Source organism: Lupinus angustifolius, chromosome LG01, assembly GCF_001865875.1.
Source record: "Lupinus angustifolius cultivar Tanjil chromosome LG01, LupAngTanjil_v1.0, whole genome shotgun sequence".
Taxonomy (NCBI): domain Eukaryota; kingdom Viridiplantae; phylum Streptophyta; class Magnoliopsida; order Fabales; family Fabaceae; genus Lupinus; species Lupinus angustifolius.
In genome coordinates, this window is record NC_032009.1 from 25,814,201 (window position 1) to 25,840,944 (window position 26,744).

The 26,744-nt window shown below is 34.1% G+C and overlaps 3 protein-coding genes across 6 annotated transcripts; 1 reads left to right on the forward strand and 2 right to left on the reverse strand.

Moving 5' to 3' along the window:
- LOC109358603 (diacylglycerol kinase 2-like) lies at positions 2,397-10,611 on the reverse strand. Of its 2 annotated transcripts, none has more exons than XM_019602941.1 (8): positions 8,669-9,754; positions 6,769-7,144; positions 6,616-6,692; positions 5,668-5,787; positions 5,388-5,552; positions 3,589-3,726; positions 2,720-3,158; positions 2,397-2,552 (listed from the first exon to the last, which is right to left on the reverse strand). In XM_019602941.1, the coding sequence occupies exons 1-7, from the start codon at positions 9,752-9,754 to the stop codon at positions 3,006-3,008; spliced, it is 2,115 nt and encodes a 704-aa protein (XP_019458486.1). In that variant the 3' UTR covers positions 2,397-2,552; positions 2,720-3,005. The 2 variants fall into 2 exon arrangements, with proteins under 2 accessions (XP_019458486.1, XP_019458478.1); XM_019602933.1 differs by lacking the exon at positions 2,397-2,552 and adding an exon at positions 10,444-10,611 and having other exon boundaries at positions 3,006-3,158; positions 8,669-9,813.
- Positions 12,594-17,210, forward strand: LOC109358595. The gene is made up of 10 exons (XM_019602921.1): positions 12,594-13,088; positions 13,281-13,401; positions 13,633-13,718; positions 13,974-14,415; positions 14,514-14,614; positions 14,731-14,797; positions 15,061-15,288; positions 15,628-16,086; positions 16,253-16,325; positions 16,537-17,210. The coding sequence occupies exons 1-10, from the start codon at positions 12,679-12,681 to the stop codon at positions 16,782-16,784; spliced, it is 2,235 nt and encodes a 744-aa protein (XP_019458466.1). The 5' UTR covers positions 12,594-12,678; the 3' UTR covers positions 16,785-17,210.
- Positions 19,805-25,138, reverse strand: LOC109358618 (CBS domain-containing protein CBSCBSPB3-like). 3 transcript variants are annotated; one of them, XM_019602953.1, is made up of 15 exons: positions 25,030-25,122; positions 24,816-24,967; positions 24,088-24,256; positions 23,863-23,995; positions 23,351-23,521; positions 22,787-22,865; positions 22,563-22,682; positions 22,334-22,400; positions 22,087-22,192; positions 21,953-22,011; positions 21,006-21,112; positions 20,795-20,925; positions 20,530-20,609; positions 20,355-20,444; positions 20,062-20,235 (listed from the first exon to the last, which is right to left on the reverse strand). In XM_019602953.1, the coding sequence occupies exons 2-15, from the start codon at positions 24,962-24,964 to the stop codon at positions 20,062-20,064; spliced, it is 1,635 nt and encodes a 544-aa protein (XP_019458498.1). In that variant the 5' UTR covers positions 24,965-24,967; positions 25,030-25,122. The 3 variants fall into 3 exon arrangements, with proteins under 3 accessions (XP_019458506.1, XP_019458498.1, XP_019458517.1); XM_019602961.1 differs by having other exon boundaries at positions 19,805-20,235; positions 24,816-25,137; XM_019602972.1 differs by having other exon boundaries at positions 23,366-23,521; positions 24,816-25,138.

Genomic DNA, 26,744 nt, shown 5'->3' on the forward strand with positions numbered 1-26,744 from the left:
CCGTTTTACTGCAACACAGTTAGCCAATCGCTTCACTGCTGAGATTGTTCGCCTTCATGACATTCTCATAACTATTGTGTTAGATCGAGATAAATTATTCTTGAGTAGTTTCTGGAAAAAAAAATTTCGCCTGCATGAAACAAAACTTTGCTTTAGTACCGCTTATTATTCAGAATCAGACGGACCAACCAAATTGGTAAATAGAGGATTATAGGCTTACATGTGGTGTTTCACAAGTGACCATCCAAAAAAGTAGTTCACATTCTTGTCTCTGGCTGAGTATTGTACAATACCTCTAAGCATTCAACTATGGACATGACCCTATTCCAAGTTCTATATGGACGACGTCCTCTGACTATAATAGATTATACATTTGGTCAAAGTTTAGAGCAAGAACTGAACGTCTCCCTGCATGAGAGAAAATTATTAATCACCCAACTAAAAAATAATTTGTATAAAGCCTAACAAAGGATGAAGGCTCTGAGCGATAAACACAAAAGTGACCGTGTTTTCGCCATTGGTGATTGGGTTTGGCTGAAACTTCAGTCGTACCGCCATCACACAGTGACAAGGAGGGCAAACCAAAAGTTTAGTAAACATTTTTTTGGGCCTTACCAGATACTCAGTTGTGTAGGCATGGTGGCGTATGAGCTTGCCCTGCCAGAAGTGTCTCAAGTTCACCCGGTTTTTCATGTTTCCAAGCTTAAACCTTTTTGGCGAACTCCTCTTGTGAATAAGGATTCCCAGCTTTTGATAAATTCAGAGGAAGGAAACAGTGATAAAAAAATTTAGTAAGGGAGAAGAAGATAAAAGACAGAGGCAAAACGCACTCTACAAAAGAAAAGACACACCTAAGGACATGAATCACATTCCATCTCCAATATAGTCAACCGAATTGGGCCTCAACCTTGAGGTCAATGTTGTTCTTCATGGGGAGAGTATTGATAAGCTAAATGGACTTAATAATAAAAGGCGAAGAGTTCCCCTAAATGGATGACAGATTATATTGTCTAACACCTTCTATTTTAATTTCCCTTTTAAGAAATTACAATCAAGATGTTACCAAGTGTAGGGCTAACATCATAATTAGGGTTTGCTTATTATATTTAAGTTAAATGTCTTTCCTTTGATGATATATGTAAAATATTTAGAGCATTGTTCAATCTCTCTTATTCTCTCTAATTTCCAGAATTATTAACACTCATGGGTAAAAACCCTCTACCAAAAGACTCACACTTGCACACTTGCAAATGAGAGTGTTGGAAATTCCAAGTGGTGTGAGTAATAATATATGAGTAAAAGTAGTCAGACATTGCTGAATAATTGATAAGTGGACAACAAGATTTATAATCATAATGTATTAAAATTTTAATTCAAGATGTAGTTTTAAGTCTATTTATATGTTTCTTCACCTAGTCAATTTTTAGATACGATACATGTTCATATTTTTCATATTTCATTGTCAAGAGCTTTTGAGTAAATTATATATACAACTTCTATAGACACCCTGTGAAACATAAGGGTTGCCATGACTCTAGTCACCTTCACGGAAAGAAAACATTAAATTTACATGTGTGTCTAGACTCTAGTAATTAGATAGAATCTTATATAAAAAAGGGATTGACAAAAAGCTGACAAAAGTTCCTACCCAAACATGATGATGGAAATTTACATAAGAGGAGTAGTTTGATTACTTAATTACACTTTTGATATAACTTTTTGGTTTATTATCAATATAGTACATCTTTACTTAATAATACGGTCTACGATTTTACTTTTTTTTAATATTTATTTTTTAAGTTATGTACTATATATATGATTTTCATTATATATTAATAACAAATGTACTTATTGATCTAGTGAGTGAATATTGAACCTTGGACCTCTCTATCTTACCATGTAAAACAACAACCACTAGATTAATAAGTACATTTGTTATTAATATACAATGAAAATCGTGTTTATGATATACAACTTTAAAAAATAAATATTAAAAAGGTAAAATTGTGGACTGTGTTCACAAATTTTAAAAAAGTAACATTAGTCTCCAAACTCGTGTATATCAGTCACGACTTTATCTAAAAGTCGTGCATATGAAACATAATTTATAAAAGTGCACATTGGTAATAATAAACCAAAATGTTATACCAAATGTGATATTAAGTAGTAAAACTACACCTCTGGTGTAAATTTTCCCAAACAGGACATATATATAGGAAATATGTTTCAGAAATAATTTCCTAAACAGCTCTCATTCCCACATAAAAGCAAAGGTTATGAGCGAAGAAGGAAACAGTGATAAAAACATGTAGAAGGCAAGGGTGAACATCTCCAACGTTAAAAACTCGTTAGATCGAGAGAGAAGGGACGACCCCCATTAAAAAAGTGAGTTGAAAGATTGTAAAGTAAATATGATATAGATAACCTAACTTTCTGCACATTTTGTGGTAATTGATAAACCTAAGCCAGTGAGAACAAACCCTCACTATTATACTATTTCTTGCAATTTGAGTCATATACACAACTTACAAATGTTAGACAACACACCAATATTTATGCACTATACTCATGTAAAAATTATATACATCAGTACATCATCCATCATTCATTTGTGTTACTTTTCTTGAAGAATCAATAATGATTAAATATAAATAATGGATGATGCAGTGACAGTATATAAAACTAATATACTATCCGTGTATACATTTTTTTTCTCCTAAATGAAACAAACTCTACCATGCAGCCTCACATTTGTTCACTCTCTGGTATTAGTTGCTACGTGGAATTGTATCCTCTCTCTATCACCAAAAAATACTCCTATAAAAAATATTAGAGGGCAAGGGCGGAGGTCATGAATTCAAATCTCACTTCACTTGTGAGGGTAAAGCTACGTACATCTACCCTACCCATATCCCTCTAGGTGGGAGCCTCTTGTACACCAGGTCACCCTTTTTCATGCAAAAACCTGGTGTATGGGCAACAACTATATAAAAGATGGATGGTTGTTAAGAAAGATTGATGGCCATCTCCTGGAGTAGAACTTTCTTCTGAGATGCATTAATAATGCCCTTGCACTCTGCATCTAGTAATACCTCTGTCATAATTGCAGCTGCAGGTCCTTTAGGTTCATCTTCTGAAGTCCTCCTCAACATGAATACCTGAACATATAATCCCATGATATCAACCACCATATAAAAGTGAAACTTATTGTGTTTGAAGTCCTTAAGAACTAAACAAATGTAACATGACATCTTTATTTACTAATTAATTCAGTTCAACAGGCAAGTCCCTAATCAACCCTCCCCATATGCATTGGGAGTATGGGAAAGAACCATTTGGACAACAAATGCATTGGAGAATGCATGATTCAGACAGTAATATCTCTTGACTGGTTAGCACATCACGTTTCGACATCATGCATATTTGGATATTCCTGTGACTATCTGCATGTTTTCTTTTTTGGGTATTGAATGAAGATAAAAGTCATTTCTAACTATTGACTATCAAGGGAGGAACAAACAGAGATGTACTGTTAGGTACAAAATCTGTGAATAAATTTACTACAAAAACATGAAAGCATTAGATTACCTGCCCTCGGTGAGTCATCTCTAAGTATCCTGGTTGTAAGATAAATGGCTCGCCATCAATTTGAACCGGGAAAGGACTCGAAGAGTGTATCTTGATAGCTTTACCTTGTGCTAGCCTTCTTGCTTGTGAAAGGCCAACCTATACAATAAATCAAGCATTACTATATACTAATTTACAAGAATTTGCAAAGTTATCTTTTATTTGTTTTATACATTTATAAGCACAGCAGAAAATGTATTTGCACATTAACCTGTATGAATAGTTACATACTTTACATATATATGTGGTATAGAGAGAGTGGACACTAGCAACACTCTCTTCAATAGAATTTTTACTTTTGGTGGATTTCATGTAGGACCCACTCAATCAAGTGGATCCTCCATAATAGTATATTGAAGACTGTGTTACACTACATACTAGTGTTGTCTAATGGCTGCTTCATGGTGGAAAGCAGTTCCAGGCCAAATGCCATTCGCTTTTTCCAAAAAACTGTAAATGGTGACGACTGCCATTTGGTGATTTAGGACCACCATGGTGATATGGCGGTCCATGATAGAGAAGGCAGACATAACGCTGGTAGTAGGCTTTTTGTGGGTTTTGTTTTTGGGTTTTAAGGGCAATTTTGGGGTTTACCCTAACTTCAACTTGTGCTTGTCTGTAAGGAGAATCAAACCTCTCTCTTATTCGTTTGCTTCCCCTCTCTTGTTTGTCTGCTTCTTCACCCTCTTATTCGGCCAGCACGAGTTTGTTCTCTACAGTTCCTTCACCTGCATTTCTACTTTGTATCTGCTTCATTCTCTAGTCTCTGCTTCAACTTCATTCTTCAAATATTGCTTCAACTGCTTTGTTCTCTGCAAGGCAACCGATTTCTTCTTTCTTCAACTGCTTCCCTTCACAATGTCTAGCCAAGGCTAACCATCTTCAAATATTGGATGAACGAAATATGTTGGCTAATTTTACTAGAAGTATTGCTCATTTTAATTTTTTGTATTTTTAATTTAATTTTCTAATGAGCTTATGAAGTTATGAGATGATGAATTTTATTGAACCTTGTGTTATTTTGGCTACCCACCTGATGGTGGATCTTATCCTAATTTCCACGTAGTGGGACTAAGGCTTGGTTGTTGCTATGTCATGTTATTTGTTTCTTGTTACCTTACTATGATGTTGTTACCTGGCTTACCGCTTACACTATTCATTTTTTCATTTTTCTATATGTATTATATTTTTAAATTATTTTTTGTCAATAGCATTGCGTACATCTATCCTTCCTGGATCCCACTAAGTGAGAGTCCTGTACATTGGGCCGCCCGCATGATGGCGTCCGCTATTTGCACATAACACCATGATGACATAATTTTGGCAAATGCCATAGACTGATAGACCACCATCCACAACACTGATACACAATTACACTTATTTACACATATATAACTGGGTCGCCAAGCATAATGTCATTATATGGTGTGTGGCAGTGAAAATGACTTTATATTTATAGAGGATCAAATTTAACATCACATAAGTATACGATAACAATTATAAGTGTGGATAGGAGAGACTTTGAGCATTTGAATTACCTTTTTTAATGACTAATCTACATACATAATTATCTCGTTAAACATATAGCACGTGAAGAACTTACCTAAATGTATTCAGACCATATATTTTATTAATATATGAAATATATTTTTGTGAGTTTAAACATTAACATGTAGAATAATTTAGATAAACACTATCACTATCATTATAAAGACTTGATTTAATATTTCAGAAGTGGATAGGATTGAAGAATCGCGGACCTGAAGTTTTCCTAGGTGCCATGCTCCACAAACACATACCACCTCAAGCATTTTATCATGCATGGATTGACGACTAAAATCATCATCATGGTCATAGTCATTTTGCCAAAGATCTACTCCACCCATATAGCTTCCAATATTAATCACAATTAAGCCCTCTGAATCCTGCATAAAAGAAGAATAAATGAATGACGCTTTACATATTAATTTAGAGAAGGCCAACATCCCAACAAAAATTACTGGCTTGAATGCGAAAATATTATTAGTGTGGATAATTTACCTTAGGAATCTCAATATCTATCCCGTCAACTTCAAGCCACACTTGCCATGGCAAATCAGCACAAGTCCTGTCCATTATATCTTTTGCTCCTTCTTTGGCATATCGCAATTTGTTCAAAAACTGTTAACAGAATTATCATTATCATCAGATTTAAATAAACCCACAAAGTCGGAATCAACTATCAATAAGCAAGAACGCTTTCCTAGATTGCATAAGTTATATACCCTACATAAGGAGAAATTTCAAGATATCACAGACAGTAATACTCACAAGTCACAATGATAGAAGTTAATCTATATTTATTGAATAAATAATCTTTTATTTTAATTGAGTGGCATGTATGGTATTGTTTTCTCTGTGTTACTTTAAAATGTGGGTCACATTCCATTGGGGCTAAAAAATTCTTGGAAATCTACTAATTTTTTTTAATAATTTCTCCAATATTAGAGAACCGTTAAAATAACTAAAGGCCTTCATAAAGAAGGGACGCAAGGAAGAAGTAAACAGGTAAAATTTGTTAAACTGTCCAAAACCATATTGCTGGCCATCTACTCATCTTCACTACGGTCTCTACTGGTTGTTGTTAAGAGCCAAGAGGTATGACATATAGACGACACTAAGGGTTTATCTACAAGTTGGATTTTGGATGGGATAGACATTGAGATGTAACTATGTAAGGCTATTTCAATAGTAATCAGACCCCATACTTATAAATAATCAGTTTCAATAAGCTCCATTGTCAGTCAACTTCACCTGATGCCAACAGGGGCTATTTCAAAAAAGCTTAGCCTCAGTATGAACAAAAATATAAATTTTCAAAGATTGACTAGCATTTAATATGGCAATTTAAAAAGTACACTTTGAAAGCAAACTAGACAATTGGCATGGTCTATCTTAATATCATTAATGTTTAACAGTGACGAAGCATAATTATGGGAGAATATCTACCTGACTAGAAAACTTTTCAGGATAAATCTCTCGAGAAACATGAAATTCATATGCAACCTTTGCATCACATCCAATGCCTATAAAAGAAGTTTGCAGATATCAATAGCAATTGTTAAGAAACAAACCTTGATAGTTTTTGTTTCAGAGAAGTACCTAGATAGTTCATCATGGATTTGGTTTTCACGTTACTTGGTTTCCCTTCAGAGTTCTCTTCTGCAATTTTAACATCCCAGCGATCCAGCATAGTAACTGCTGCATTGCTAATGTCACGCAAAAGCATAGTCAACCCACCTTGTCCATCAAGCGCAGATAGGCCTCTTCCCCAATTCAGTGTTCTGGATAAATCATTTCCAGTGCCAAGGGGAAGAATTGAAACGGGTGGAGGTGACTCAAAATTATATCTCTCTATAGCGTCAAGGACCCATGCAACAGTGCCATCCCCACCGCATACCAACACTCTAAAATAATGTATACTTTTGAAGAATTCCAGCCCCACCTCAGGACCTTGCGAAGCACTCAATTCAAAGATCTACATTAAAATAGCCAAATCAGAAAAGTGAGACGATGTGCAAGCATTGCTAGTTTACAAAAGAAAGGAAATGAAAAAAATTAATTTTGATTGATAATTTGCTCGGTTATTCAGTTGGATTTGGTAAAACATTAATCTGTGGAGTAGATTAGACTCCTCTACCCTGAGAGGAGCTTAAGTTACACTGCTCTCCCCTCCATTTTGAAAATTTACACTCCCCAACCCGAAGAGATGAAAATGCACTGCACTTCATTCCATTTTTACGTTTTCTGTTAAAACTCCCGGAAAGTTGAAGACTCAAAGTTGAAGTTGCAATGAACACTAAAAGGAGGTCAAGGTCACAAGTGTTGGCTATTGTTCCGCACTGTCTGTGCAAGTCATGGATGATTAATAAGGTATTTAAGAATATTTCAAGGAAATAAATCAGGAATTTTTTTTTCATGATTAGGCTATTTACATTTTGACATCATTGCTAAATAATGAAATTATAGCATTAGTATTTTTCTTTTATTTTCTTCTTTCCACGATAGAAAAGAAAAGGAAGTTCCAATAATATTGATGAACATGAATCCAAATCACATAATATTGGAATTAAAATCTTTATTATAAGAGAGTTATGGCAACAGGATAAAACTCATGGTAGAATTAAAATCTTTATTATAAGAAGTACATGAAAATATGTTGCCTATTTTAAAATTTTGAAGTAGGTAAACAAACATTGTTATGCTGTTCAATAACTATCCTCCTCTAAGAATACTAGTGGGGGGAAATTATTTTTTGTTAGGCAGCCACGGAGCCACCTATTACTATAATATCAAGGAAGTAAAGGAAGAGCTACAGTGAATTTAAGTCTCGGGTGAAAAAGGAAGGGTACATGCATGGAAATCATTATGGGGATCTAGACTGTAATCACCTAACCTGGACATGTGGCAGCTGGATAGGAAGGGAAGGGAAGGAATCGGAACAATTTAAGGGAGGGAAAGGAGAGACAGAGAGGAGAGGCAGGTGAGAAATTTGTGAGGTTTGGCAAGGAGGTAGCAGCCTCTTGAAGTGCTGCTCTACCTTTCAATTTTCCTTCTGTTTATGTGTTTTCTTTTGAGTTTCTCTACAAATCGCAAGCTGATACTGATATAGTCTTCATATCAGTAACAGAGAAGGATCCTTCGATACATATTCAATAAAAAAGATTATTGGGGTTTCTATCAGATTGCAAATAATTCCTTGACCAAAGTCATCACTCTGCAGTACAGAACTACAGATTACAACTTAAAATGCAGAATCTTTCATTGTTTTTCCTGACTACAATGTTCAAGGCAGTGTGAAGGATAAAGTAAGGCTAGAACCGAGTGATTCTTGACCTAAGATCACATTTAAAATTTAACTAATTAAACTCCTAGATCAATAAATAATATTTTCCAATCTACCTCTGGAAAATATCTAAAAGGTATATCTGCTAAGTGCTTAATGACAGATGTAAATACTTAAGGCAAAGCATGTTCGTTTGTTAAAGACTGAAATAATCACCTGAACAGGATTAAGTAGCATATTCAACCTCCTATGAAGAGAAGGCCCAAGCTGCCCACCACTTCTGGCATTGATGAAAACCAGCAGTGGCCTTGCATCTTGTGGCAAATCAACCAACGTGAATCTCTTGACTAGGCAAGGGGTAGCAGTTTCATCATTTCTTAGTACTCTGCCACTGTTCATGTGGTCAAAGAGCTCATCATTGGACTTCTTCAGATCTGCTAGGCCATTCAATACATATTCCAATAATACTGCATCATTAACTGAAGAATCATGCACCTTTCCATTACTACGGCAACTACCTCCATTCTTATAGTGGATGGACCGCTTTCTAATCTGACCACGAACAGAAGAGGTTATAAGAGAACTTAGCCTCACTCCCTTTTGATCTTCATCAACTTCTTTGACACAGAGAGGGGAGAGGATAACTCGCCTCAAAGGACCCAAATCACAAACATCACCAGAATCTCTAGTCAATTTGTTATGGCATTTCACATGAATGAGACGCTGGCACCACTGGCAATGCCATGTAGGGGAAGCTTTGACAAATGGAACACCACATGGCTCGTCACAGTAAAAACAGAAGGCAGACATCTCATGATTTTCATCCACATTAACCCATCTTTCCGACCAGTGGTGTCGAATGCGGCTAAAACCAGCCTGAGCCACACATTTGCAATCCTTTGATGCATACTGAGAACAATAGAAATGAGCCGCGACACCACAAACTGAGCAACGATGGAGAGGAGTACGCGGTGTGGCTGTTGAACCTAAGTTTTGAGAGGGCCAGAGGGAAGTCAAGCAAAAACAGCAAGTGGACGGCTGTTCCCTATAAGTATAATCTTCAATCCACAAATGATACGATAGCGGTACTTTAAACTTTTTCCAAACTTTCTTCTTTGCCCTAGCTGCAGCTTTGATCCAATTCAGAGATGATCTTTTCTGCCACTTGAGAATAGCATATACGATAGCCATAAGTCCAAATAATCCAGTGACAAGCCATCCGAAAATAGACACAGTAGAAGAATCCGGGCTTGTGAGCAACCTCAAAAGTTGAATTCCCAAATCTATCATGGTGAACATCATGAACTATTATCGGCTATCGTATTGGAATCAGCTGTCAGAGGATTTTATGTACATAAAACCTGATCGTATAAGACAAAACACAAGTCATTGCTAGAGTATTACATGCCATAAATTTACCTAACTGAAAACACTAACTACCCAGGATACATATACATATATATATTAAAATCCAGCATGGTATGGCCATAAAAATACAGAACAGAAAACAATAGTCACTTCTCTTCCAGAAAATCATTGGTGAAACCGACATAGAGTTCGGTAGCTCAATGCAGTGCAAGAAAAAACCAAAAATCAAAATTGTGTTCCAAAAATTTACCAAAACAATAACAGATAGAGAGGAATATGATTTATGAACATGATTATTAGTGAATATACAAAATCAATGTACATTTAACTTACGCCATTCCCTAATCCATACTTCTATATCATACATTCACAAATTCAACAAACAAATTTTATGTGTTAAATATAATATGACGCTAAGATTATAAACTGAGTTGAGTCTTTCACCTCATAATATAATAATGCAAAATCGAGATAATGATCATTACAAATTTACAATATGAACGAATATTATATATATATATACGATAAATTGTGGAGAAATAGTTATAAAACGATATATGCAACAGGATCAACGAAATGAAAACAAAATAGAGAAAAATTTAGTTAAATTAGGAGAAAAATACCTGAATAGAGGTTGCGAAGAAGAGAGTGATAGAAACACGGAACGGAAATCCTCTCTCTCAACGTTACATTGATCGATCAATGGGAATCACGATTTTTATTTATTTCTTTTTTTTCTCATTTCAACGTTCCAGTTTCTCTTTGATTTTGAGTCTCCCTTTTCAACTTGCTGGTTCAAAAAGTAAGAGTATTATATTTATTTTATATTTTAATTTAAATTAACTTTACTATAGTAACTGGAAACTAACCACGTCTAGTGATATATGTTTATACTGGATCACTAGTAATATATGTCTATACTGGATTATTAAAATAGATGGACACTTATGAGAGCGGGTAATAACCATAAATCTAAAAAGTATTAGTTTCTTATCCAAAAGAATAGAAGTGTCAAAAAATAATAACTTGGAAAAAAAAACAATACATTTATCTAATAATACAATATTTTGTTAGATTACAAACGTCAAAGATTATTTCATATAATCTAAAAAGATTAATTGTTTATTCATAAAAATAAAATATATATTTTGTAGTTCAAGAAAACAAGGACTGAATTTGCATTTTTGTGTTCCTTTTGTAATGGGGTAGAAATTAGAATAGGTATATTTAAGTTAAAAAATTAATAATTAACTATTTTTATGACTAATCATAATTAATTGTATACATGCAATCACACATTTTTTGAGACAATAGATGTGTACCCACGAAAAACATATGTATCCAAACACATTGACTGTTCTCTATTTACCATTCTACCATTTCTTCCTTTTTATTACCTTTTCTTTTAATTTATTATGGTCAAAATAAATATTGTTTGCTCCAAAAATAAATAAATAAATAAATTGGTATTTTGAATTGTTCCCTTTATCATTTTATAAACTTCCGTATGGGAAATAAATCATTTATAAATATTGTAGCATATAAAATATTTTGAAAATTGGTCAACTATTGTATACCAATATAATTTCTTTGGCGGTAAGAAGAAAATAAAGATGGATATAAAATATATTTGGATAGAAATAGGATAGAGTAAGAGAATGGGAAGCTCCTAGCAAATTCAATGGTTAATAAGGTATAAAATATAAGAAAATGGCAAAATATTCTTACTACAAAATTGAATATAGTTTGTGATATTATTTTGGCTTAGTAATAGCCTGTGAAAATTGGTGGCATGGATTATATACTATTCTGCCTTAGTAATGTACAGTGAATATAATCGAAAGTAAATTAGAAAATTCGATTCACTTAATGCGAAAGGGCAACAACATTTTACATACAAAGAGACATTAAAGTTTCTATACTATTTTAGATTAAAATTATATGCAAATGTCAATTATAATTATAATAGATTATAAGTTGAATATCTTTATCAATATTTTATTAAAATATTTATTTTGGTTCAGTCCATGTAAATATTTTTTTTTGTTTTTAGTCCTTATTGTCACATGTCATCTATGTAATTGTGCTGGTGTGACCTTTGTAACAACATATCAATCATTTTCATCTAAAATTAAGATTAATAACTAATTGCAAAACGATCTATAAAAGCATAGACTTTTTTTTACTACATTGGAAAGAGAAAAAAAGTAAATAATAAATTAATAGACTGAAATCAAGTATTTTATATTTATAGGGTCAATATCCTCTCCAGTATTGAAATGTGAGGCTCAAATTTATTTTACCATTTATTATATTTTTTTGCTAAGAAAAAGTTTAAAATTTAAATTATTAATTTCTTTTAAAGTTCATATATCACAATCTTACATGATACTAAATCCTCCAGTAAAGAAAGAATTCATTTTCATATTTATATAAGTACTATAAATATGTTAAAAAAAAGTCTATTATATAATATTAGTGTACAAATTTATATAATCATTTTTTTAAAATTAATGATAATTAATTAAATATGACTGATAAATAATTAATATGTGGTGTATGTAACTTTTACACACTCATTCTATACTCTCTTTTTTTCTCAAACAAAAAAGCAGGCAAACCAGGCTTAGTTTTGAGTTTCTATTTTGAAGGATTTGTGGATAAAATGAAAGGAAGCGACCAAACAAAGCATACCAACGTGTACATAGTTAGAGCCATGAATCATACTTAGCAAAGTGCAACCAAGAATGCAGAAAAGAACATGGATATGAAACCATAACTAATAACTAATAACATGTGTACATGAAAATGAAACAACAACAACAACATCAACAACAACATCAACCTTTTCTTCACTCATGATTACTACCACAAGCACAGTTCCATGTAACAACCATGGACCTCATCTTCTTCCTTTTCACTTATCCAAACCATCATTTCTATCTATGAGACTCTTATTTGGAACCCATTATCCCTTTCTTCACTACAAGTCCATTGCATATTCCTCAACAACAATAACACACTGCAAACCCAGAACCCAGTTTTGCAAAGAAGGTGATAACAACAACAACAACAACAACAATAATAATAATAATAATAATAATATTGTGAATGTTGAAGAAGATGTGTATTGTGAAGTGGAAGTTGTTTCATGGAGGGAAAGAAGAGTTAAGGCTTCTATTTCTATCAATGCTGACATTGAATCTGTTTGGAATGCTCTTACTGATTATGAACATTTAGCTGACTTTATTCCAAATCTTGTATGGAGGTAACGTAATGTTCTGTGCTATAAGCTTTATTATATTATTATTATTATTTCAATTCTATTCATAATATATATTGAGTTAGGTATGAGGTGTTGAATTATGGCTAGAAAAGTAGAATAGATTTAAATAGTCCAGTGGTGAATGAATAATTTTACATAAATAACAATAATGTATGTTCATTGTTTTGTTGTTAGTGGGAGAATTCCTTGTCCATATCCTGGGAGGATATGGTTAGAGCAAAGGGGATTCCAAAGGGCAATGTATTGGCACATCGAAGCTCGTGTCGTGTTGGATCTTCAGGAACTTACTAATTCTGTAAGCATCCCTAAACACTTGTTAGTTTTGGCTTCTATGATTTAGTTATGGCATGTTAGTAATGAATTTTTGGCTTCTTGCTTGATTGGAAGGAAAATTGAAACTCTTCCACTGGAAAATTTATCCTCAAGAATAGTTTTTATTCACAATGGGCCTGCATAATATCCCACAGGAGATAGTAAGACAGAATGTTCTGTTTTCTAATGCTATAAATTATTGTTAATGCTCCAGGAATGGGATCGAGAACTTCGTTTTTCAATGGTTGATGGGGACTTTAAGAAGTTTGAAGGCAAATGGTGTGTAAAATCTGGAACAAGGTAAGGTATATTTTAGTTTTATTTTTGAATCCATTGGACACTTAAGTCTAAGGTTTCCTCAATCCAAATATGTGTGTTGTTTATATGTGTCGTATGTCATGTTTAATCTAAATCCGGCACGCTCAAAATTTGGAATCATACATGTTTTCTGGTCATTGTAGAGGTTTTTACAGGTTCATTAGCCATTAACATGGAACTTTTATTGACACTACTGTTTTATTTCTATAGTTTAGCCTTCATTTTTGTTTCATGCAGGTCATCAACTACTAATTTATCTTATGAAGTAAATGTGATACCGAGATTCAATTTCCCAGCTATTTTCTTGGAAAGGATTATCAGGTCAGATCTTCCTGTCAACCTCCGAGCCTTGGCATACAGAGTTGATAGGAATATTGTGGGAAATCAGAAACTTTCGTATCCAAAAAACCACTTGCACGAGACTTCCATCGCTATTGACGGTTCACCTTTCAAAGAGATTAATGGTTCATCTGTCAAAGAGATAGATGGTGCTTTGTGTGAAAGTGATAAATTGCAACCTGGAGAGAACAAAGAAGCCCTAGCCAGCTCAATTTCCGGTCCTTTGACGACATCTTCAAGTGAGGTTAACAGCAATTGGGGAGTATTTGGAAAAGTTTGTAGACTTGACAGGCCTTGTGTGGTGGATGAAGTTCATCTCCGCAGATTCGATGGACTTCTGGTAACATATTTGTGCTAAATTGTTACGATCTGGCCTTAATTCCGAGATTGAACTACTCTCGTAGTCAACTTTACTCATGAAATGATTTTCATGTGAAGGAAAATGGAGGTGTTCATCGCTGTGTTGTTGCTAGCATAACAGTTAAAGCTCCTGTGCGTGAAGTATGGGATGTTATGTCTTCCTATGAGACTCTTCCCGAGTAAGTAAGGCATATTTATTTTTTATGCTAGATATTTTTAAAAGCATGATATGAAAGATTTCTAAATTTGATGTTTCATTTTCCTGACTGACTTCACAAAAAATCATTTGTCACAGTATAGTTCCAAATTTAGCAATCAGCAAGATTTTATCACGAGATAACAATAAAGTTCGCATTCTTCAGGTATGCTGCAATGTTAGTGAGCTTTAAACAATAAAGTCATAGCCATCAATATCCTAGTTTTTCTTCTTTTTTGCTGCTGACCATATTACGCTTGTCAAATGCCAGCCATTGTTATACCATCACCATCCACTGTCAGTCGGTAAAAAACAGAAGTATATCTCCTGAGTATCGACACTGTACATGCATGGACTAGTGATAAAGTTTTATGACTTTATCTATAAATTATGTGATTGATGTAATTTCCTTGTTAAATCAATATGCAGGAAGGGTGTAAAGGGCTACTTTATATGGTGCTTCACGCCCGTGTTGTGCTAGAGTTGTGTGAATATCTAGAACATGAAATCAGTTTTGAACAGGTTGAAGGGGACTTTGACTCGTTCGAGGGGAAATGGGTTTTTGAGCAACTAGGAAATCATCACACATTGTTGAAGTACTCTGTGGACTCAAAAATGCGCAAAGATACTTTCCTTTCTGAAGCTATCATGGAAGAGGTTTGTCAATCAATTTCATGAGCTTTATATATAAAGTTCATATTGATTTTGATTTTAGATTTAAATACTTACCTTGTTTATTTCCAAAGTTTGATACCCTCTTGCTCATTTTAATTCACCTAAGATAACCATCTGATAGAAACCGGAAAGGAGCTCAGTTATCTAAAATAGGCAATTACGCATGTTTGGCCGATATAAGTGGAGGAAAGATATATTCTTTTATGCATGTCTTAGATTTAAGTTAAATTGATCTACTTGTTTGTCACAACCAACAAAACACTTACTATTTGAATTCCTGAAATGTTATTTGTTCTTTGAAATTGACTTATATTACTTCAGGTCATTTATGAAGATCTCCCATCAAACTTGTGTGCAATAAGAGATTATGTTGAGAACAGGAATGCATCACATTCTTTGGAAGTTTGTGAGCAGAATACAAATTCAGTGCAACAAATTGTTGCATCCGGATTTGAAGATGACGACGGTTATAGTTCAGCTAATGACTTGTGTATTTGCAATGATCAAGGTTCATCTAAAAAAAGGTCAAGAGTTCCGGGATTACAGAGGGATATTGAAGTCCTAAAATCTGAACTTCTGAAATTCATTGCTGAACATGGAAAGGAAGGATTTATGCCAATGAGAAAGCAACTTCGTTTGCATGGAAGAGTGGATATCGAGAAGGCTATAACTCGCATGGGTGGATTCAGGACCATTGCAACAATAATGAACCTCTCTTTGGCTTACAAACACCGCAAACCAAAGGGTTACTGGGACAATCTTGAAAATTTGCAGGACGAGGTGGGTTGCAAAAGTTCCAATCTAATTACAAGCATGACAGGATAAAGCTAAATGACAATAACATGATAAAGGATGAATCTTTTGCATCTATGCAAGATTATTTCATGATAAATAATATACATTTTTTTACATCTTTAATCAGAATATAATTCATTCCTTCATGCAGATAAGTCGATTTCAAAGGAGCTGGGGAATGGACCCTTCGTCTATGCCCAGTAGAAAATCATTTGAGCGTGCAGGTAAATTGAGAAATTTCCCTTCTCAACTTCGGTTTTTACGGCTTCCAACAATGTTGTAACGTTATTTCCCAACAAAACAATATATTTACCTGCTCACTGTTCAATATAATGAAGAAAGATGTAACATTATAGTTATCAAACTAATACCAGTGAATCAGAAACTTGTCCCAAAATTTCATGTTGAACTTAGAGCATATGGATTTTTCCACAGGGCGCTTCGATATTGCGCGTGCACTGGAAAAGTGGGGTGGACTTCATGAGGTATCTCGCCTTCTGTCCCTCAAGGCGAGAAGACAACAGAGCAGACAGGGCAACCTTTGTAAGGATAAGAAAACTGATCATATAGTGTCGCCGAATGTAGATAGTGAGATCAAGACACCATTTAGACCCTATATTTCTCAAGATACACAAAAGTGGCTCACAGAACTAAAACAGCTGGACATAAATTGGGTTGAGTAAGAATAAGGATATGTTCATTTGGTTTTAAGCATAACCGTGTCTGTGTTCGTAGTTCTATACGATTTTCTAACACTCCATTCACCTTGGTTTCCGTTTATCCTTATGTCCAGATTGACTTGACGAAATTGCAGAATTTTACCTGCAATTACTAGAAACATTTCATAGATTGTAATTAATTTAAGCTATTTACCAGTTAATTATGCTTAACATTTATTAGTTAGTTTCCCTCTCTTTTCAGAACAATGCTATAGAATCAATTCAATACTGTAATAATCAATTCAGTACTGTTCAGAAATTCATTTATCCATTTCCTCTCTAGATTAACATGGTATCAGTAGGGAAGTCTTTTCTCTAGCAACATTCATGGGCCAGAAACTTCTGCGGTTAGACATCAAAAATGCCTTCTCAAATGGTGATCTATTTGAAGAAGTCTTCGTGGATTTACCTCTCCACACTACAAGGTTCCGGGAGCATCTTTTATGAAAGTTACATAAGTCCGTTTATAGTCTCAGGCAAGCTCCAAGGCCCTGGTTCTCTAAACTCTCCTCTGCTTTGACATCAAATGGTTTTCAGCAATCCAAGTATGATCTCGCTGCTGGAACAGGTTCTTCCTTCGTTTCTCTACTTGTCGATGTAAATGATATAATTGTGGCCAGTCCAAAGCAAGCTATCATTGATTCATTTCTCAAGTTCAACAGAAACTGTGGAAATTGTTGAAACTGAAAGTCCTAGGCAACTTCTAAAGCCTTGTAATCCAAGAAAGCAATTTATCTCTCTCAAAAGAATTACACTCTGTCATTATCGAGGATACCGGCTTACTAGATAGTAAGCCTAATGAGTTACCTATGAAGCATAATCTCATAATCAACATGACTGATGGAGATCTGCTTCCTACTGCTTCTGAGTACCGAAGATTGATTGGAAGGCTACTTTATTATACAATTTCCAGACCTGATATCTGCTTTTCTGCCAACAAATTGAGCCGGTAAATGGCAGCTCCTAGAAGTCCTCATCTTGATGTTATTCACCATCTTATCGGATACGAAGGGTACCCCTGGTCAAGGCTTGTTGTGTGCCTCTTCTTCCTCCCTCTACATCAAAGCATACACGATGCAGATTGAGGAAATTGTCCATGGGTCTACCACATGTCAATGCTTATTCCTAGGGGACTGTTTGGTTTCTTGGAAATCAAAGAAACGAGTGGTTTCCCGATCATTTGCCGAAACAGAATATAGGGCTTTGGCAAGTATCACGATCCACAAGTGAGGTCACTTGGCTCATTGCTATCCTGCATATTTTGGGATTTCTGCAGGACCAAGATTGGCATTGCGTGATAATCAATCAGCCTCACTTGACTTCAAATCCTTTATTATATGAAAATTTTCAGAAAACGAATTCACTCTGTCACCTGTTCATTTAAAAGTCTAATCAGTATTGCCTATAAGGAAAATAAAGCTTACTTGTAGTGTTCATAAAGAACTTTTGTGACTAACAATGTATTATTCTAGTGGTGTAAGGCTCTTCTAGATATCATAAAGACAAGAAAGTTAAGTTAATGGTTCAATCCCTGATAGCGACAGTTATTAGGAGAGGTATCGAAAGAAATTAGTTCTTTACCTATGGGATGAGGGATACCGTTGGTAGTGTAAAAAAGAACTTGTGCTATATGCCATGGCAAAGCAGATCATGATTCAAAGCTAGAATATAATTTACACGTGACAGTTACCATTTATTCAAAGGATTCTTTTTGTGTGACTCCAATAAAAGTATAAACTATATGACCAACTTTTAGCTTCTGATTATTAAGAGCACGTTTGATTATGATTTTAGCTAAAATTGTTTTTTTTTTTGTTAAAAGTGAAGTTGATTTTGAAAGAATTATTTAAGAGAATTGATTTGTGTAAAAATGATATTTGATATAATCAAAGTAAGTTTTTCTCTTCAATTGGTCTACTTGCCTATGCTATGAAACATGGATTTGATTTAACAAGTTTTAATCTTTATGATGCCTAATCTCAATTCTATGAAAGATCCAAATACATGCAGATGAATTGCCACTTTATAAGGGAAAATGTTGCAAATGAACATTCATCTAATTCCACTGAAATCAGCTCACCAATTGGTTGATTTTCTTAAAAAACCAGTGGCTCTTCATATTTTCAAGTCACTCATGTCCAAGATGGAAATTTTCAGTACCTTCATTCCTTCACAAATTGCTATTAAATTTAGTTAGTTCCCAGTTAATTATGGTTGTTATACTAACTAGTTATTAGCTACTTATTTCCCTCTCATTTCACCCATGTAAGCTGTATTAATAAAGCTGAATTCAAAACTGTAAATATCAATTCAATATTATTTCCTGTCTGGCTTAAGTGGCACTTGTTGAGAAAATGGTATGTATATGAATAGCATAAGAATTCTTTTTATAATGTTAGTGTTACTTTTTTTATAACCAATGAACTAATTTCTTTCGGGATACATAATTATCCTCCAACAATTGTTACTCACAAGAATTTAATATTTGACCTATATAAAGATCCAATAAAGTCTTACACCACTGAATCAACGCCTTATTGATTCTATTACCTTTAGAGTCAATAATAATTAAAATTTAAGAATTATTCACCAAGTAAAGAACTTTACTTTACACTGAAGATGCAAATATATTAAACTCTTTTTACTTTTGCCCTAGAAAAATATATTATCAATTTAAAGCATGTAAATGTAGATATTTAACTTTTAAAATGCAGAAAAACCCAAATATAACTTTTAGCATTCAAGAGATCTGCAATCTTAACACTACAACAATAACAAGAATTCAACAATAAATTGATAGCCCTCTAGGGTTACACAAATAGGGTAAAATGATTAAACCAGCAAGCAACCCCTCTGCCTCACCAGATTGGGTTAAGTGTAAAACATCACAGTAGAACTAGGGAAGGTAGAAGCAAAAATTGCAAAGGTTCCACAATGATTGAACTCCATACATTTAGGGATAACATTGCAGGTAACTTTAACATAAAAAAATGCAGCACGTCATAACATTTCTGAATATTGTATGACCTATACATATACCCATTTGTGAGAAGAGAATACTGATTGCAATTACATAAGAGACATACCAAAAAAATATAAGTAGCCATCTTAAACTAATCACAAATAAATTAACCATGGCATTGAAAATTACCCCCCAAATAAAGGGATTCAAAGATTTGAGAACCATCACATTATTAGCATATTTCAGGAATTTATACAGCGTGATTGTGGTGGCAACACATCATTGTTTGGAGCGCTTTAAATAAACCAACACTCCAATGCTACTTATAACAACAGCACTAGCAAAAACACTAGAACGGAAAGACAAAGCACTCGTTTTTTGTGTAGTCGCTATATCAGGTTTTGGCGTTGTTGGTTTTGATGAATCGCCGAAGTCCAGATACAACTTTAAAGCCTGAATCAGAAAGATGCTTTAAATTAGAATGTATGGACCAAATCCAAATGAACAATCTCATACAAGCCAACATCATTATATGAAAAAGGTAGTAGACGTAGAATCGTAGATAACTTCACCTTCCATCCTGAAGATCTAGCAAAGCTGACAGCAGCAGCAAGATCATTATTAGTAGCAATAATAATTTTATCACCTTCATCGTCCTCATACTATAAAAAGGGAACAAATCAGTATGATGATAAGTACATATAGTACTACAAAAATGAGACAAATTTGGACAAGAATAAAACAAACCAATATCACAGGGTGTTCTCCTTCATTAATATCAAGTCTCTGCATGACTGCAGATACAAGCTCATCTAGATGTTCAGGACCTACGAAAAAGGGCAAGGTAAAGAGTTGAGTTCTTATAAGAATCAAAGGGTTTTTAGGGAAGATTATAAAAATTAAATGACCCAGGTTCAGATATTATGTCTACATGATGTTTGTGATTAATATCCAAGAAGGGGGAATTTAGATTCTAAGCCATTCTAATGCTTTTCCCAACATAGTCACTCACCGCAGTTGAATCGATGCACACGGCCATTGAGATCCTCAAATTTAAATGCAAATGAATTTCCAAAACTTGCAGATTGATATGTCGACTTAACTGTATCTGCCCCATCCGATGTCATTAGTCCAGAAACTTCACTGCAATAAAACATCATATAGGCTGATTCACGGAACAGAACAAATCTTATGTTTAAATGTCTGTAAAAGCAGAGAAGTACCTATGTGTGTCAGAATCTTCTGGTGGTTCTAGAGCAAGAGCTGAATCCCAAAATCTTTGCATAATTGTATTTGCCACATCATCGACAGATCCAGAGCTACTCTCAACCTGTGAGGTATATCTTAGTAATCAGAATTGACATCTGTATAACAGTATCAAATGTTATACAAGGATATGCACATGATTCTCACTACACAAGAAAAATACTTCAACGTTATTAAAGGTGAACAACAAACAGAATGAACTGTAACATTAAATCTATGTGATTACCAATTTAAAATGTTATGACGATTCAGGGAGATAAGGTATCAATCAAATATGCAACGGAATTCTCCAAATAAATATAAAACTATCAATATCACTGAATCTAATAGGCAACAATAAAACACAGCTTCGACCTAAATGTGCACCAAGGCAGCACAATTAGAAGTAGACATAGACATTTACCATTTTACAAAAAAGTTATAACTAAAACAGCTGTAATCTAATATATTTCAGTAATTCAAATATATCCCTGGTGGGTAGTAAAGACTAAAGGATTCTGTGAATGTCAGGGAAAGAGAGTTAAGAAAAAACTATCAATATCCCGAGGAACTGAACCTGATGTTTGATCCTAATGTAATATACAACTATACCAGAAACCTACACACCCATGTATGCACAGTAATGTTGCGGGTGCACATCTGTTGTCCCACAATGAGTGTCACTCCATGTGCCATGACCTTGTGATTGGTTGAAAAAATATATTAAAGTTAAAATTTAATTTTTAAGTATTTTTCTGACCATTCATAGCTTATGGCACATGAGGTGACACTCATTATGGGACAGAAGATGTGCTCCCTAATGCTGCCATACAGCAGATAACCAGATCCCTCCACATCTCCAAGGCTAAATAATAAAACTGCTTCCCCTAATCTATTCTATGTATATCTCAAACATGAATTTTACCAAGGAAATGGCAGCATGAGTTATCTGCAAAACATCCACACAAGCAGCAACATATCCATCTGCAGAAATTAATAGTCAGCACAATGAGGTAAGAATTAAGAAACTGCCTATGAAATTGAGAAAGCAAAGCTCACCCCTGTCTACCACAGGAAGATGCAAGTACTTCCCATCATGCATCATATGCAGTGCATCAAGAATTGTTGTCTCCATTGATGCACATTCTGGATTTGGAGTCATCACCTAAACAATTATAAGTGAGAAAGGGAAGAAACAAGAAAAAATCAAGCCACTTCTAATACTTGCAAAGATAAGAACCGGCCAGAAGAAATGACATCTCACAAACCTGCTTTTTAGTTGAGTTACTTCAAAAAAAATACCAACCTTTTCCACTAGTGTCAACTCAGGAGAAAGATTTTGAGCTACAACACGCATAAGAATATCCTTTGAACTGCATGAAAGATTTAGAGAACATATTATACAGCCGGAAAAAAAAGGCCAGCTCCAATATCATTCAAGGAGAGTTCTTATCTAAGAAACATGCAATCATGTATTTTATCCCATATCATTGACTTCTAAAATGAGAGAATAAAGCCTCTGAAAAAGATCATACGTGAGTATCCCTTGAATCTTGGATCCTGAAAGTGACAGGACAACAACTGAATTAACACGCAAATCCCGCATCTTTTTTGCAGCCACGTAGACAGGATCTGATGCTGATGCTGTTGCAAACCTAGAAACATACAGCTACAGAACTTTGTAAAACAATTAAATCTGATTATATAACCATCATGTAGCGATACATACAAATGCAAGAAAATGTGATGAGGAAATTACTTTGTATTTTCACCAATTATAGCTGACAGCGAAGGCTTGAACATGCGTTCCCTCAATGTTTCTATCAAAGCATTTGGAACTGATAAAGATGATGACAATTGAAACAGAAAATTAGCAGCATTACAACAGAAAGAGAAATATGGCAATTTCCAACACTAAATATGTAATAAAACAAGCACTATGAGAATCAAAACAGACAAAAGGGAAACGCATGGCAACCACTCAAATCAATTTTAAAGATAGGAAGAATTACATATAGCTTTATGAAGTAAAAGCCACACATCTAATGCTTAAACATGCAGAACTTGTATTCACTTAAAAGCATCTGGTTCTCCATTCATCCATTGGGCCTAATATTGGTTGTAGAAAACGTCAGGTTCGCTGGCATATAAGTAAGCCAAAATGATAGATTTCATTAAAAAACATGACTTACATACAACAATGTCAGTGATGGTATAAACAGTAAAGAGGCATATGCATGCAAGTGGATGCAATTCACAACTTCAAACACAATCAGTACTGTGAGATGTGTATATAAACTTATAAAGATAATTGTTAACCAACCAGATACATTGCTACCCCGCTGGCGTTCGACACCTTCAACTGCAGCAGCAATGACACTCCCCTGCTCAGCAGCCTTCTGCATCCTAGATATGGCATCATAAAGACATTTTGTGATATCAAGTATGGCAATGACTTCACCATTTTCCACAACAGGGAGATGCCTGAATTTTCCTATTATTTCAAGAAAAAAATTATATCTTACTTAGTGGATTAATAGAATATAACTTCATCCATACAAAGATAAAAAGGTGGCTCATTTCACAAGGCTCCCACCTATCGGGGTCTTGGGAAGATAAATGTATGCAGCCTTACCCTCGCAGCGAATAGGCTTTTTCAGGGTTTGAGCTCATGACCTTCAGGTCATTAGGCAAGCAACATTACCATTGCGCCGAGGCTCACCCTATGACTAATTAAAATATTTACTCAATTCTTGCACCATCAGGCACCAGATAGTTAAAGTCGGATTAAAATCGAATAATAACAATGACATTATCAGTAGGGCTGTAGCTAACCTTGGACCATCTTCTGAAGTGCGTCAATGGCTAGTGTATCTGCAGTCACGAATATAGGATTTCGAGTCATTACTTTTGCCACCATTGTCTGCTCTGGTCGTAAACCCTCAGCTATAACTCTAGAAGCAACATCCTGAACACAAGATACACATGCTTGTAACATTTCATATGCAGACACTCACATTCTAGATGGAAAATGGACACATGCACACAAGATATACAAACCTTGTCAGTCACAATTCCTGATAGCAATGCATTTGCATCAGTCAACAAGACAGCGTCAACACGTCGAGCTGCCATTCGTCGACATGCTTCAGAAACTGTTGTCCCCTCGCTTATAGTCAGGGCTTTTGACAACCTAAGCTTCTTCACTGTCCTTTCTCCCCCATCAGGCCTAGATAATTTCATTAATAAGCACAATCAAACAAAAAATACTAATTCAAGAAGATACATTGAAAGCTTTAATTCAATTAACCAAAATAATAAGATAAAAGGAAAGTCACAGTGCACGAATAAAACACAATGTAACAGAACATTTGTATCTCTTTGGTCCCACCCCTTTCTGTGGAACCAAAATGTTCCATGTTTTTTGTCTTTTATCACATCCTGTTCATATAAACACCGGACACATAAATATGTTCTCCGATTTTGTTCTGACATATCTACCAAATGCTAAATCCTTTTCCAAAGTGACTACATATTTCTAATTACACGCAGAGGCTTGAAAACAAACAGTAACAAATAAATTAAAACGATTTAGTTAAGTACCTTAAAAAGGAAACTAATAACAAAACAGAAATCAAACAATGAATTATATTAAAACAGATCAGAATTAAAATCATATGCGATCTATTAACACTTGATATAGTAACGCTCGAAAAATGCATGAAATGGAAACGAATCAAAAAGATAAAATCACTGAAAGAAAAATGGAAATGAAGAAAGGTAGATACTGTTGTAGAGAGGGAGAGGAAGGCCTGTTTTGAGTGGAAGGTTCGGTGGCGGTTCCGTTTTCGGATTTCTTAGACAACGGCGGAGGGCGTTTATGAGAGGAGCCGCTGTTCCTCCGAGAAAGAGGAGCCGGAGGAGGAGGACCACTCATTTTCTAACAACTCGATTCAACACAGATATTACTATTATATGAAGCGATATATCGGAGAGAGAGACTAGGGTTCAAATTCTCTCCACCACCACCGTCGTCGCCGCCGCCGCTTCTTCTGCCTCTGCAACTTCTCTTTTTTCTTCTTCGACAGGACAAAATAAAATTTATTTTAATTTTGTTTTATTGTAGGAATATAACAGATTTTTGGAGTTGTGGTTTGTTTGTGTCCACTTGTAGCATATCTGTTTTGTCATTTTTGGAAAATTATTTTGTACTTTTTATTCAATAAATTAGTTTCTTATTTTATTTTTAGAATATTGTTTCTTCAGAAATTAGATATAGAGTTTTTTTTGGGTTTGTTGGTAATTGTTTATTGTTTTGTTGGCACTGGTATTCCAACTTGGGTCTTATTTAGGTAATTTCAAAGTGACTACCAAAACTTCAATAAATGCAAACAAGTAACAAAAACTTGTGTCTTTAATAAAACAATGAAATATTTATATACTGACAAAATAATGATTTATACATTCAGTGTATTATTCAGCATTTATTTGTATTATTTTTTTGAAAAGTCAATAATAATTAAAAACAAATGATGAATAATGTAATAATAATTAAAAACTCTTACCCTATTAATATATACATTTTTTCTCCTAATAAAATCATCACATACTTCATTATTAGTTAGTAGATTATTACATTATTTAATAAATGAGTATATTTATACTTCTATTTCTAAACTTATATACTATATGTAAAGGAAAATAGGGTGTAACTATCGTTATAATATAATTTTTGCATTCCTGTTTTGCCTTTGACACTTTTTAATTTCTACAAAAAAATATATTTTTTAGTATTATCAAGTATGAATAATGAATTAATTCATTTTAAAGTTTGTAATAATGCATTCCAAGATACTATTTATGTACATGTTTAATACTTGACTGTTTAAAAAAAAGTAGCAACATATTTTTTGAAGTAGAATTAAAATGTTTGGACCATTTTCACCGCTACTTTAATAAACAATTCCGAATAAATTAACAATCTTATTAGTTGCATTAGCTTATAGTATAGTTGTCATAATGGATTGATTAACCCGCTTCAAGCTATGGGTTTATTTTAAGTTGAGCTAAAAAAGTTTGGTTTGCATTCTAACTACTAAAATAATGTGTATTCGGGCTGGTTCAACAAGATTTTTTAAAAATAAAATGTAATGTAATGTTTTTTTGTACTACTTTCTATCACCCTTTTGGATAAGAGACTAATTTTTTAGAGTGTATAATTATTTCTCCTAACAAATATCACTTCTAGGAATCAAACTTTTAACATTTTAATCATCCAAATATCTAACGGGACTTCATAAAAAATTTAGATTTTAGAAGATGACAATAGAAAGAACAACACTATTACTAAAAAACAATAGTAGCACAAAACTAATACTAGAAAACAATAGTAGCACAAAAACAACATCAACCACAAGCCAAAAATAGCAACAACACAAAAAAAAAGGCATCAACAAAAAACAACAACACTAAATTAGCAAAACAGAACAAAAACGCAACAAATCCTCATTGTTTTTTCTTCAACCATCGCATCTAAACTTTATTGAAAGTATTAGGTCTTTAAAATTGACAAAGTGAGCAGTTATATACTCAATCTGACTAGCCAGTGTGAAAAATAGGCTCATCGGGACTATACTAGAAAAACTTAAATCTACTTTGGACAATAATTTTATTCTTTAAGTCGTATGTTATGTAAGCTTTTGGGTAAGCTCTTTAGA

Excerpts from the sequence above, each read along its gene's own strand:
- LOC109358618 (XM_019602961.1), bottom strand. The coding sequence starts at position 24,964 with ATGAGTGGTCCTCCTCCTCCGGCTCCTCTTTCTCGGAGGAACAGCGGC. Across the intron at positions 20,610-20,794 it reads TGTGCATCGATTCAACTGCG|GTCCTGAACATCTAGATGAG; the intron begins GTGAGTGACTAT and ends CCTTTTTCGTAG. Across the intron at positions 20,445-20,529 it reads GAGAACACCCTGTGATATTG|TATGAGGACGATGAAGGTGA; the intron begins GTTTGTTTTATT and ends CCCTTTTTATAG.
- LOC109358603 (XM_019602941.1), bottom strand. The coding sequence starts at position 9,754 with ATGATGTTCACCATGATAGATTTGGGAATTCAACTTTTGAGGTTGCTC. Across the intron at positions 6,693-6,768 it reads ATCCATGATGAACTATCTAG|GCATTGGATGTGATGCAAAG; the intron begins GTACTTCTCTGA and ends CTTCTTTTATAG. Across the intron at positions 3,727-5,387 it reads GGCACCTAGGAAAACTTCAG|GTTGGCCTTTCACAAGCAAG; the intron begins GTCCGCGATTCT and ends TTTATTGTATAG.
- LOC109358595 (XM_019602921.1), top strand. The coding sequence starts at position 12,679 with ATGATTACTACCACAAGCACAGTTCCATGTAACAACCATGGACCTCAT. Across the intron at positions 15,289-15,627 it reads CTGAAGCTATCATGGAAGAG|GTCATTTATGAAGATCTCCC; the intron begins GTTTGTCAATCA and ends ATATTACTTCAG. Across the intron at positions 16,087-16,252 it reads TTGAAAATTTGCAGGACGAG|ATAAGTCGATTTCAAAGGAG; the intron begins GTGGGTTGCAAA and ends TCCTTCATGCAG.